This window comes from Dermacentor albipictus, chromosome 1 (genome assembly GCF_038994185.2).
Source record: "Dermacentor albipictus isolate Rhodes 1998 colony chromosome 1, USDA_Dalb.pri_finalv2, whole genome shotgun sequence".
NCBI lineage: Eukaryota > Metazoa > Arthropoda > Arachnida > Ixodida > Ixodidae > Dermacentor > Dermacentor albipictus.
The window spans coordinates 9,635,833-9,649,679 of record NC_091821.1 but is presented as its reverse complement, the minus strand read 5'-3'; the positions used below and the strand labels follow the sequence as shown (position 1 = coordinate 9,649,679).

Below are 13,847 nucleotides of genomic sequence, written 5' to 3'. Positions count from 1 at the left end.
TTGTTTGGTTTTCCATAGATTCAATGCAAAAAAAAATCCACTTAAGATGAACTGCCTCAAACGTGCTCTTTAGTTAAGATGAACATTCGGAGTGGCCGCCACCACTACTGATCTAGAGGCTGGGGTGCCTTGATGCGCCGCGCACGCATCAAGGTACCTTTCTGGAGGCTTGTGGCACACATCGCCTATGGAAAGAGGCAAAACCAGAGGAGGAAACAAAAAGCGACAGTGACGTTTCACTTCACGAATGCGGGTGATGTATAAGCATACGGGTGCTATAGCGCATACGAAGCTATTGGCCCTCGGTGCACCTAGACTGTCCGCATCACAAATTGCATTCAAGACAGGGTTCGTGTGGCCATGCCATATGCAGCAGCCGTCGGAGTAGAACGCCCCCTTGTAAACAAACGCTTACTAACTAAAATAACAAGCATGGTGTCATCATGCACAGGCAAACATGAACCCATCCCACTCAATGACTGCGGACACTCGCTGTCAAAACGCTGGCATGGGGAATCACGGCAGTAGCAGCGAGTGAAGTGACCTTCATGCTGTCTATCACTTCAACACAAACTGAGCGGTGAGAACACTGCACGCAAAGCTACGAGCCATTGGCCCACCTAGACTATACCTTCAAAGCAGATCGTGTTCAAGATAAAGCCCATGCGACTGCGCGTGGTCAAATTACAATACCCCCCTCCCTCCCCTCCCCGGTGCTACGCGTGTGACAGAAGAAGGTGCACTTCCCCCCGCCCCCCATTTTCTCCTTTGTGCACGCGAGATTGAGCCACATCATTGGCTCACCATTGAACGCTTTCACTCACACACACACAGCATATGGCATGCGAGGACAATGTTATCACAAGATGAAACCAGAATGTCCTATCGCAAACGAAACCTGTAGCAACTGCCAGAGGAGGTCAACCCAGTGCGCCTCTGCCTACCTTCCTCCTCCATGACGCTTTACCTCGTTTCTCTTTCCCCGCTTCATTCATAATCACTGGGACTTTCCTCTAGGCTGCGTTGCTTTACTGCACGCTCAGTGGACTTCATACTTTCGCTAGCTTGGAGCCTGCACCGATGACCTGTGAGGCGGTAGATGCCTGCTTTAACTCCCTAGTGAACTTTTTCCAGCAGCACGAAGGCACAGAAGGATATTTAAGGTGAGATGACATCGTTTGTGGCTGCTCCCTGATTTGCACAGAATCGCCAAACATCCACTATGGACTGGATGAAACCAAGCAAGAGTACCACTTGAAAACACTTTTCTATTAAGTTCAGCTAAATAAATGCTTCTTATGTCATTTTTCCCCCGTTTTAAGTCTACTTGATTTACTGTTTTGAAGTAAGATATATGGATGCACCTGGTCATGTTGCCAATTATTCCTCTGATAAGATGAACTTCTGATGAGACGAACAAATTTTCATGGTCCCTTTGAGTTCGTCTTAAAGGGAGTCTACTGTATTTTGATAATTAACCTATGCTAAAGGCATCTCCAACCGTCAGTCTACACAACCTGCAACAGGAAGATGGTGGCTTGAAAAGTGTTCAAGGGCCTCGTTAAAAGGTAAAAAACACTTAGCTCCAAGACACTGGAACTAGATGTCACAACATCACATCATGACACAGAGCCAGTGAAGGCGGAGCTTAGCCCCGATTTCTCGGCGAACGAGTTGAGGAGAAAAATACTGGCTAGGGAGGAGGGCAACCTGTAATCGTCTAAAGCTCTCTTAACCCTTTGAAGGTTTTCGCCGTACATGTACGGCGACGGTTTTCTGTCCCGCAAGGTCTTTGCCGTACAGGTACGGTTTCGAACCTCCGTTTGAAATTTCGCGCCATAATGACGATCCGTGCTCACTGGGAGGTGCTGCCACCTCTCAGGACTTACAAGAAGCGTTTGAAATTTGCGCTACCTTCTTGGGAAGATAAACAGAACTGATTTCTAGCTTGAGCGCGTCGCGCAGACTGCGGCAACACCACCTTTGCGGTTTCGGATTCGCCGCGTGATCGCAACGGAGGCGCGCGAAACGTCATTTTTCTGTTTGTCGGCACTCTCTTGCAGGGGCGGTGGAAGTTGATTTCTATCTTGATTGGCGCTGCTCTTAGCTTATCACCACCGTTCGCGAGGTATTCTCGCTCGCAGCGGCAACGCGCTTTCGCGGTTTCGGTTCCGCCGCTTGATCGCAACGGAGGCGCGCGAAACGTGATTTTTCTCTTTGTCGGCAGGCTCTTGCAGAGGCGGGAGAAGTTGATTTCTATCATGATTGGCGCTGCTCTTAGTTTGTTTATCACCGCCGTGCACGACGTATTCTCGCTCACTGCGGCAACGCGCTTACGCGAGAAGGTGCCTCAGGCCTCTGCCCAAGGCAGCCGCACGCAGAGAAGATGTCATGTGTGCGCCAACACAACTCGTCACTCCAAGAGGAGAACATACATGCATTTTAGGTGTGCAGACTGCGACAAGGCGCTGTGCGTAGAACCGTGTTTTAAGGAGTACCACACTCTGAAATATTACTGAACATACTGCAGTTCTGAGTGATGCCGACACCAAAATACTGTTCCTAATTTTTTTTTACTATCTATTCTCGACTTTATACATTTTGTACATTCAAAATCCGCAATAAAGTAATTTGACCACCTGGGAAAGTTTTTTTCAAAATAATTCGACCCTCAAAGGGTTAATATGAGACACTTCACTTAAATTGTGATATGAATGATTTACTGTAGCTGTACTCTACATGTCTACAATATGTATCCAAACCTTTCAGGGACTCTTTAAGATGAAAATGACTGAACATCTGGCTAAAGTGCATGCAGTCATCTGTGTCACGATAAAGGTGTGTTCACTTTGAGCTGCAGCTCATAGCACCATCCATGCAAAGTGGAGATACTGAATAAAGAAAAAAGAAAGTTAATTTTGTCTGAAAGCCGAAGCATTAACAACGATAGCAAAGTATTAGACAACTACAGAAAGTAATGTTGCAGTTAAGCAGCCATATTAATTGCATTTACTTAGTTAAGCAGCCATACATTTACTAATTAAATTAATAAGCATGATGTCATGTATGCATAGGCAAAATAAGAAGATCTCACTCGATGAGCATGAACACTCACTGTCAGAATGCTGGCACAATGAAGAGCATGGGCATTAGAGAGCAAACACTAATTCATTCTGCCTTTCGCTTCAATATGTCTCCGAAACTTGAGAGACTACACAACCTTCAACACAAGGCATGTGGCAGAACAGCGCACACGAAGCGATCAGTCATATAGGCTCGCCCAAGCTTTGCACCCTCTGCAGATTGCCTTCTAGGCAGGGCGCGCAGGTTGCTTATGCTCTCAGTAGTCTGGGGAGCGATGCGTAGCCATGGCTGGGATAGAGAAGGAGACGTGTGCTCACGCCCTACTTTCTTGTGTGCACTTATTGAGCACATGGAAGAACAGTGCGCATCAAGCCAACATCCTTCTTGACTCACCCTTGCACGCTTCCCCCTTGCACTCACAGCATATGGCGTGTGAAAGTAAATGTGACACTTTTTCCCTGTTACAAGGAGCAGGGCAAAAGTGCCATGACTGGCTCTATAAGAGCCCTTGAAAATGCCAACGATGAAAAAAACTTATCGGTGCTGAGGTACAAAAAGTAGTGATGAAAAAAAATGCAATATAAAATTCAAATGTGTGTGTCCATATGCAGTGTATAGCTGCATTGCAGTGCAATGTTAGTGCATACCAATTCACTGTGCCAAACTACTCAAGTTTTTTTTTTTTTTCAGTGATCCATGAAACAAAACTACATATAAAAAAAAGGAAACGTCACCTGTAGTCTCAGAAAGTGCTGCGTGAAAGGTTCCATTCGAACCAGATAGGAGGCCACAATCATTGCGGATGAATAAAATGTACCATAATGATAGGGAGGTGTCTCTCCTAAAAAGAAAAAAAATCAGCATATGTGGTACACAAATTCAGGTGTATTCAGGAGCAAAAGATTTCTGCTGGCTTTAGGAGAAGCAATTACGTAAAGTGAGAAAAGAACCAACCGTGAGGGTCATCCCATTCTCGGTAACGCTTTTTGAACTGTTCGAGACGATCACAAGTCTGAGCACCCATAGGTTTGCTGAAGTCGCGGAAAGTTGATGAATCATTCAGATCTAGTTCCTGCACAGGCATATGAAAAAGTTTCATTAGATGAACTGGAACTAAATACAGATTGAGTATCAAGAGAAAAGCTACTTGCTTCTGAGTCATAATCAGCAAGAACCCAAGGGAAGACTGGGTATTGCATTAGGTCATTGTATGACCTGCCTGCCAATGTGTTCAAATGCATCAGGTACTGGAAATTGCTGATCTCACCCCTCTGAAAAATAATATCAGCAACTTTTCACAGCACTGCAGTTGAATAACCCGCTACAATGGTATTGATCCACTTAAAAATATATGCACTAGCCTTAACTTTCACTGCAAGCTACAGCAAATTCAATGTAACTCATGTAGAAAGCTAAATGGAGCTTCATTATTTTGAGAGTTTAATTTACTAGTTTAGCCCTTGTACATTTTTACTGATCCTAAGATAAAATTAAATGCAAAGGCCAGTGATCTTATTCTGTCTTGCAGTGTCAAGGTGTATTCGTATTTAATACTTTATATCTTCAAAAATTCGAAAGGAAATTTCACAATCACCTCATACAGCTTACATAAAAGAAAACATGGTATACATTAGCCTAAGAGCCAGGTATACCATACAGAGCTCAGTTACTTTTAGCATATGAAAATTTCTTCTTTCATTTTGTGCCAAACAGCTTTTGATGGTCCCCTGACCTAAAAAACTACATTTGTAGTACTTATCCCATGCCCTCTCTTTTTGCGGCACTTATCAAATGCACTACATAACACATCATAGCTTTCTTTACAAGATTTTACTCACCAGCCATCGCTGTGTTACCGATGTCTCTCCTATGAGGTTGCTTAGCAAACTTGCCCTAAAAGATAAGGCCATTTTCAAGCCACATAAGAATACAGGAGAAAACTGTTAATCACTTGAAGGTAAAAAAGAAATAAGAAAGTGAGACCCAGAAACTACTCGTACAGTGTTCATGTTTCTCAGTGCCCTAGTATTTAGCACCTGAATGCAAGTGTGAATACAAGTGAACATGCAATAATTCCTTCTGGTCATTGTATGCCCACAAAGCAACGCTTGTATTTTTAAGTTTACATGATGGCAATAAAACTTTGCAGTCTCATGCTACAATATTAAAAATCAGAAGAGGGCGCTGATGCATGTCAAGTGGGTGCAGGTGGCATTAGGCAGATACTGAGATTTTCTTGCGTGTCAGCACCAACACTGAGGCACTACTTTATTTCTGATACTTAGGGGGCAAAAGAAAAAAAAGTAGTTTTCTTTTATCTTAGTACCTAGATGTACTTGTTGAAAACTAAAGAAATATGCGATGGACATGTTACTGATGCCCTGGACAAAGCAATTTTAGAACACCAATATATAAGAAAAACTGTAAAATTACGTGTGACAACATTCATAGAATGTTCTCTTGTGGCACGTATCGTAAAAACAAAACAAACAAACAAAGGAAAAACAAAAAACACTGCTAGGCTGAAAACGCATAACAATCAGTGTTTCTTTTAAACCATTAAAAGACACTTTGGGTCTCAAAAAAAAAAATGTGGTTTTGCATGCTCAAACCACGATTTGATTGTGAGGCATGCTGTAATGAGAGACTTGGGAATAATTTGGACCACCAGGGTCTTTTTACCCTCCACCTAAATCTAAGTACACAGGTGTTTTTGCATTTCGCCCCATCGAAATGCAGCCGCTGTGGCCGGGATTTGATCCCACGACCTTGTGCTTAGCAGCCCAACACCATTGCCACTAATCAACCACCGGTTGGTCCTCTAAGTTTCCAGTTCATGCATGATTTTGGTCCCTTGCCTTGAGTGATCACTGGAGAAGTGTCATTTTGTTTCCACCGCAGAGAAAGGAGCCAACAGCGTGTATGAATTGCCTTGTGTTAATAATCATTCATTTAATTGTGGGACTTGGTCTTGAAGCTGCACAGTGGGCTATCAGGGGTGCCAAAGTAGAGGGCTCCATATTAATTTTGACCACCCGGGGTTCTTTAACATCCCACTTCCTCCAGCATATCGCACTGGAGCACGATTGCAGACTGCGATTTACACCGGGAGCTGGCTGGGGCACAACGGAGGTTCACAATGCTCCCTTCTTGTTTTGCTATCACCTCTGAGATATGTGCTTCCACAAAAACCTGTGGGAATGAGAAGGCATTAATTTTCTCAGAAATCAGAACAGCCCTCTCGCACAAGTAAAAAGGTATAGAAGAGTACCCTTGAACGAGATGTGCTCTTTCTGGCTGCCAAATATTACCACCAGGATTACATTACTGTCTCGTGAGCAAGCTCCTTGCCTGACCAGCCAGATGTAACAAGATGAACCTCCTCCAAGTGCTGAAGCAAGGTTTGGGTACGGGCTAGTTGGTATTCCATTGTATCAATCGTCACTTACATCGCATACATAGAAGAGGGGAAAAAAAAAGGACGACGAAGACAAGCGCTTGTCTTCGTTGTCCTTTTTGTCCCTCGTCTATGTATGCACTGTAAGTGACGATTGATTCCAAGTGCTTATTGCCTACTGTATTGCTCTCAGCAATAAATACTGTTTGAGTATACAGCGCTGTTTTGGCTTATTTGCCCAAACACATAGTGGTGATCTACCTGCACGAAGGGTTGGGGATGCGTTATGGAGCGATTGAGCATGGTTAGAACCGGAGCTTTCATTCAGTCCTATCAGCATGCAGGGCGTACTATGTATCTTGGTGCCCAATGCGAGGCTGTTGGAACATCAAACGACAGTTCTGTTCCAAACTAGACAACCTTTATTTGAACCAAATGAGTGTGGGACTAGCATAAATTTCGATTGCTAAATGCTTTCTTGACAGCAATGCAATGGCTGCTGTCCACACGCTAAGCCTTTTCACAAGCGTTTGTAAGTGCATTTTTCAATACAAGAGCCACACGGTCTGTATCCTGGGAGTGTGAGGCATAAAGCCCATGAAGCATCGGCATGCCTGAAGTAAATAAATACCGGCTGGTTTCTCTAAAGATCAGCAAACCATGTCCGGTCGACATTCTTAAATTACGTGAGAAAGATTTATAATATGGTTTTCGGGGCAGCAAAAGCCAATTCAAGCTTAGTTTCTGGACTAAACAATTATGTTACCTGGAAAAATATCCCTATATTTCTTATGTCAATGGCCACCCTCCACGAACTGTGCATTACTGGCACTTTCCCAGATTATTACAGGAATAGCATTCATACCATAACCAAAATATTTTTGCCGGATGATAGTAACTAGAACTTCCCCTGGCTAGAATAAATATAATCTTGTTGGGAGCTTCAGAGGTAGAAAAAAAAAATATTACAAACATAGCATGAACATCAATTTGGCTCACACTTCCACCTTCTCTTCAAATGACAAACCCAGAGGGCTGAAATGTTTTGCACATCTCAAGCAAATTATTGCCTTAATTGATGCCAAAGTTCATCCTTCCAGTCATTTTCTTTTGTGTATAAAGTGGCCACCAAAGTGGCTTAGTGGCATACAAAGTGGCTTAAAAGCAGAGAGGTGACATAAGGTTAAAAGGGTAGGAAGACGTATTTAAAGAAAATAGAGAATTTTAATAACACACAGCACAGGTAAATAAAAATAAAAGGCAAAATAAAAAGCTGAGCATAGTGGCAACTGCCATCACACCGTTTCAAAGGGGACGCTCCTACCTTCCATCCCATCCATCCATCCTAGACAGATGTTGGCTTCCCGCCCGCCTTCCCGGCTAACGAAAGCTTTCACTCGCACATACAGCATATGGCACGCAGCGACGATTTTATCGCCCTTGGAACCTACGGAACCTCACGCCCAACTCACGCCCACGCCGACCGAACCTCACGCCCACGCCAATGGCAGAAATGCGCCTGGAATGTTTGTATAAATGCTACCATAATAAAAGGCGCGAGGCGCGCGCGATTGAGAACAGTATATGGCTGCCTGTCTCAAATGAAAACGACAGCACGCACAGTTTCTAATACCGGTACCAGCAAATCTCTGCCCGGGTCGTCGCACGCCTTCTTCACAGCTATCGCGCCAAACCTATTGCGACAGCATCTTCATCTATCTGTTTTACAGTGTGTGGTGCGCAGTGCCATTGGTAATGTACTGCACGCCTTTAGTAGGCAATAATCCAAATGTGTCACTGTTCCCTGCTGCAGGCGGCGCGATGTGAGCATTATGTTTCGCTTCGGTGGCATCTGACGTCGCCCATCAGCTTGATTTTGCTTTGGTTTCCAGTCGCCATCTTAAAACACCATGCAATAGGAAAACAACAAAATGCATCTCGGGCCGCTGGAGCACCACCAGCTTGACACGCAACGGCATCTCATGCTGAAACGATCCATGCGACGCTTCGCATTATGTAGATGTCAATAACAGTTGAGCCTGTCAAATTTTTTTTAGTTACTTCGGATCGTACCTTTTCCCAGTTAGTATCTTTTCCTAAAACTGTGTTTGTTCCAAAACATATGAACGAGGTTCTGCAGTATATAATTTTCTTTTCACATCATTTAAATATGTCAACTGGACATAGTTGGCCATCTTATCTGAAATCAGCCTACAGAAGACTCATGGGTGGTCCAAGTTTTTCTGTAGAAAACTTCTTTCCCATTCTTTCACCCAGGGAGTAGCAGCTTGGGGAACTGGGTAACCAGAGGCCACGGGTGCCATTATGAGCAGTCTGGTACTGTGGCATGACACTTGGGTGCTTCAACACCATCTAGGATAGCGGGCGCCATCAGCCAGACACTGTTGCATACAGTGTCTGGCTAGTAGTAGGAACACCTCACAGAGCTGAATTTTTTTTCATAGGTGCCTGTTTTTTGCCCATTTCCGGTGTTTTGTTGGATACTGGTTGTTGCCAAATTAGTGATTTACTTGGCCTCAGGCTTTTTGGAGTTGCCTGTCAGATGTGGAGGGACACAACCCATTGGGCAGTGGGTTAAGATGGCCCTGCTTCGCTGACCTCTCATTCTAGCTAGCCTCACATGAATTGAAATTCCTTGTTTGACTCAAGAAAGCAAGCTTTGTTCATGTGAACCTACCAATTAAGTAGCCACCAGATATATTGGCTAGCCAAATTGAACACTGCACTATATGAATGATGTGCATGCAGAGTTACTTTTCCTTTCTTACTTCAGTGTTTTGTTGAACATTCGAGTGCATGTAGCATGTGCAGTGTCACCCCTGGCTTGCTGTAATCTGCACATCATCTACACTGCGGCCCGCTGCGCCGAACTAGGATTAAGTCACCACAGGCAATGGAGATGCCTGTGGCTTGTTTGGCAGAGCGGACAGCTGTGTCCGGCTGTGCGACACTCAGTGAGCAACGAGAGCCAGTGCTGTAAACCAGAGGCATTGGTGCTGCACACAACAGTCATTTGAGTTCACGGACATTTCCTGTATGTACTGCTTCTAGTTTATGGATCACATGTAGATATTAGCCCCTGTGCATGTTTTCACCAGAGTATGGAGTGATTTAAGGTTGGAAGGATGTGAGAATGCTAGACTCTCTTGAGTCCCCTAATGTTTGTCTTCCCCACAAGGTGCTCGCATCGTCTGCTGTTCAGCTTCCCTGCGTGACACACATGCAAAGTTGGCAGTTCATGTCCTAGTGTGCAGTTGCGACGAGAGATGGTGCGAGTGTTAATGCCCACATATTGGAACCACCACAACAGCTTCAACAGAGTCACCAAACCCACTGTGCCATACACTTTTTGTACGCTGAAGAGTGGGGATGAGCTGTACGCTTATCTTTTTGTAGGCCTAAGATATATTTTGTTCTAGACCCGTTAGCCCTATGGTGCCATATCATTCAACTCCAAGTTTGAGTTGTCTGAGTGGTTTACACAAAATATCACCCATAACAAGACCTACCTGCCTAGGCCACACCTGCTTCACGTGGTTTGCAAGAAGTAAGCTGCCATTTTGTAGACATATATACTATTATATGTCATTTGGATAACTGTAAAATTTGTTTCATGGCTTCAGTTTGTGTCAGCATAATTTCAGACTACACTGAACATGAAAAAGTTTTTAAAATTATTTTTAATTACACTAATTTGCCTTTTACTTTTGGGTAAACCCAGCTGGCACTGTCAAAGAGCCTATTCATGAAGAACCATGATTTGCTCCCACATGTGGGAGCCTTGTGAAAGTTTTTTAAAGCAAAGCTTTTTTTTTTTATTGCGAACCTCGCCAGGTTTCGTGACTATGGCTGCAGCCTGGCTGTTCTCATGACGAATAGGCCAATCAATCACAGCGAAGTATGCATGCCGCGTGTGCTGCTGGGTTCCTCGCACCACCACCAAATGGAGCTCGCCTTCGCATATCCACGGCAGTGGTGCCGCCGGCCGTGCGGGGGAAAGGAAAAAAAGAACCAGAAAGCTTGCCTTCAAGCATCGGCGGCTGCACGATAATGAGGAAGTAAATGCTTCTTGCAGATAGAATGGATTTGAATTGCGCTACGTACATATGCGCATGCTGCCTCTGAAACCATGATGCATTCAAGGCCTCTGTCGTACTCGTTAGTAATCTGCAATCCTGCTTATAACAAAAGGCTTGGTATATAATTTATGTGTGCCTGCACTTTTGTGTGTATGTGTGTGCATGCATACGTGCACTCATGTTTCGACTATGCACTCACACAAAGCTTTGCTGTATATAGATTCCAATTCGTTGAATTGGCTGCATTTTTTAAAGATACCTTCGTTTCACCCTAGTCAGCATCCTTGAAGACGTTTTTGCAAATGGCTAACCACACAAACCACAGGTGCACTGCATTTTTTTGGTCATAACAATATGAGCAAGAAGTTGAAGTATACAAAAATTATCTTAGTACTTTGCTTAACTCCTTCGGATCTGAGTAGAGTACTAGCTCAGAATTCACACAAACAATCTATGCATCTTAGTTGTACACTAACAAGAAACGACAGTCAGACCTATATAGCAGACTTCCTTTAATTCGACTCCGGTTAATTCAAGCTCGACTGAAGGTCCCAGCCAGTGCCCATGGGACCAAACTTGGGTAATTTTGATCCTAAATTTGGCCTTTGCATGGATAACTTGAACACAGGAGTCAAGCATGCGCTTCACTCCTATGGTGACCCTAATAGCAACCCCTTTTGCAGCAGCATCCGTCTCAACGAAGCTTACAGGACAATGAATTCGTTGAACACATGTAAAAAATCTCCCGTCGAGAGTGCCTATATTGGGCCTACCTTGGTGAAGATTTCTAAGTAACTGTAGCTCGCCAATGTCTGTTTACAGCTCTTACCCGATTTTAATGCACGCTCCCCCCCCCCTTTTTTTTTTTCAATAGCCCTGCACGGTGCAATCGGACACAAAACCAAAACCACCTTCGCGACGTTCGTATGCTTTACCACACAACACGCTTGCATCGAGGCGAAGCTGACTTTAGAAAACAGGCCTCCATTGTGCCCCACAAGACCCTTGCCTTTGTTTAGTTTGTTTAGAAGCTTTAATGTCATTTTTACTTTAGTTTTCTACTTTGGACACACAGCAAGTGGGCGCATGTTTGATTTGGGGGCGTGTTAGAAATGCTTCCAGTGTTGGGGCAAATGCTTCCAAAGAATTAGTGGTGTTTTGGCATTTTTTCTGCATCTTGTTTAATTCAACCTGCCGGATAATTAGAACCATTTCGTCGATCCCATCACAGTCGAATTAACGGAAATCGACTATACTTTAAAGAATACACATATAACGAATTATCGGATATAACAACATAAAGTTTGTCTCCCCAATATCAACATGTAGTGAATACATGCTTATAATGAATATTGGATATACTGACATTTTTGCCTCAAATGTGACTGTCATGACGAGGTTTGTCTGTACTACTTAACTGTCTATGGGACCATACCTGCCAGATTATGAGTGAGAAGCAGAGGGGGTAAGGAGGAGTTTTATTTTTTGTTGGTTACAACCACGTGAACCAAAGCATGTGGAGCAACTCAACCACATGAATGAAAAGTGTCTAATGTGTTTGTTTTTCTTTTTTCACTATGCAGCCTAACTAACCTACAGACCAGCATAAAAATAACATTGTTTAGCTATAAATTATGCTCCAGTCTTACCGAACCATCAAAAAGAATTTTAATGTGTTACTCTCTCTGTACATTATAGTAGTGTTGACATACAGCAGACTCTCGTTAAAATGAAATCTTTTTGCTCAAATTATTGCTTTATTCACTATTTCTTCCAGTCTTGACCCAAACATGTGCATTTTAAACTACATTACTTGAAGCATACTGACATGCCGCTCCACTCAGAGTGAACTGGCAAAGGGCATGTGCACACTCGCCTTTTGTGCCAAGTGAAGCTTAGCATGCTGGGCGAGCAAATGACCCTCTCCATCGACAGCTACGAAATTTTGCTGCCTGTGCACCCTTTTCCTCCATGCTGTGCCTTCATGTTATCAGCTATGAGCGGTGAGCACTGCAGCCATGGCGCCACGGCAACTAGCAAGGAGCGGGTACGCGCTGATGGCAGCACTTTGTGAGTAGCCCTCTGTCACCAGCTATCGCCATCACAGTGCCTGTGCACCCATTGGGCTCACGATTGAAAATGCGCTATGTGACACCCGTATTAGACTTCAGCAGAGTTGTGCTATTTGAATTCTGCCTTCTTAGCTTTTATGGAGGAGTCTTTTTTATTGAATTACCACTTAATTTTTTTGCCATCACAGTCACTTTATTATAACGACAGCTTACTGTACTGCTATGTTGACATCCAGTTCAATAAATATATCAACCTTATTAAAATTGAATGTTGTCAACCTTAGCTGCTGGCTGCATATAGATAACAATCCTCAATAAGAAAGTGTGGCACGGAGACCAGACTTCCTAAATGTGCATTGCACCTTACCCTGACTCTACGTTGGCACCTCTGCGCTGCCCTGCCAAGGATTCCTGGGCGCTGTCGGTTATTGCAGTGGCTGCTGACAAGAAACGAGTGTAGACCTTGTTGCGGACTTTGCGTGGAAACACCAGCAGGTAGTTCCGCCCATCGGCTGAGAAAACTTCCAGGGCTATTGGCTATAAAAATACAAGGCATGTCTGATTAGCCTATCACATGTACAACTCTTTACCCATGTGAAAAACTGAACTGAAAAGAAGAGCTGGAGGAAGTCACACAGTTATGCGCCGTGATGAACACTGAATTGATACCGACATCATGGACACCCAAAACATGTACCGTATCTACTCCGTTCGAATGTGCACCTGATTTTTGTGGACAGAAAAGAGAAAAATGTCTAAATTTCTGCACTATTAATTTTAATTTATTTCAATTTATTGTTAGTCAAGGAATTGTGCCAGAGTTGCAGAGTTTGTGGTGTTATTATTAATACCCCAGTAACATCGTGATCAAGCTCGATTGGGATTGAATTTCTCAATCGCGATTGGCTCCTCTGCGCAAGCTATGGACAGAAGTCGATCACGGTCAAGAAATGTGATCTCGATCAGGCTTGATCGTGATCGAAAGTTTCACATGTGACCGTGGCATAAAAGATCGTCACTTCCGATATGCAAACTATATGCCTGGATATGTCAATATTTGAGTGGTGGTTTTTTATCACAATCATCATCATCATCATCAGCCTGTTTTATGTCCACTGCAGGACGAAGGCCTCTTTCTGCGATCTCCAATTACCCCTGTCCTGCGCCAACCGACTCCAACTAGTGCCCGCGAAT

The 13,847-nt window shown here is 43.8% G+C and overlaps 1 protein-coding gene across 1 annotated transcript in view; it reads right to left on the bottom strand.

The window, feature by feature from the left end:
- Nucleotides 1-13,847, bottom strand: part of bchs (WD repeat and FYVE domain containing 3 bchs) — a 244,799-nt gene that overhangs the window by 54,612 nt on the left and 176,340 nt on the right. Inside the window, exons 52-56 of the mRNA XM_070538948.1 lie at nucleotides 13,021-13,190; nucleotides 4,923-4,977; nucleotides 4,236-4,355; nucleotides 4,039-4,156; nucleotides 3,819-3,925 (exon numbers count right to left, since the gene is read on the bottom strand). Coding sequence (XP_070395049.1) covers nucleotides 3,819-3,925; nucleotides 4,039-4,156; nucleotides 4,236-4,355; nucleotides 4,923-4,977; nucleotides 13,021-13,190 — 570 coding nt within the window. The remainder of the gene's footprint in view (nucleotides 1-3,818; nucleotides 3,926-4,038; nucleotides 4,157-4,235; nucleotides 4,356-4,922; nucleotides 4,978-13,020; nucleotides 13,191-13,847) is intronic.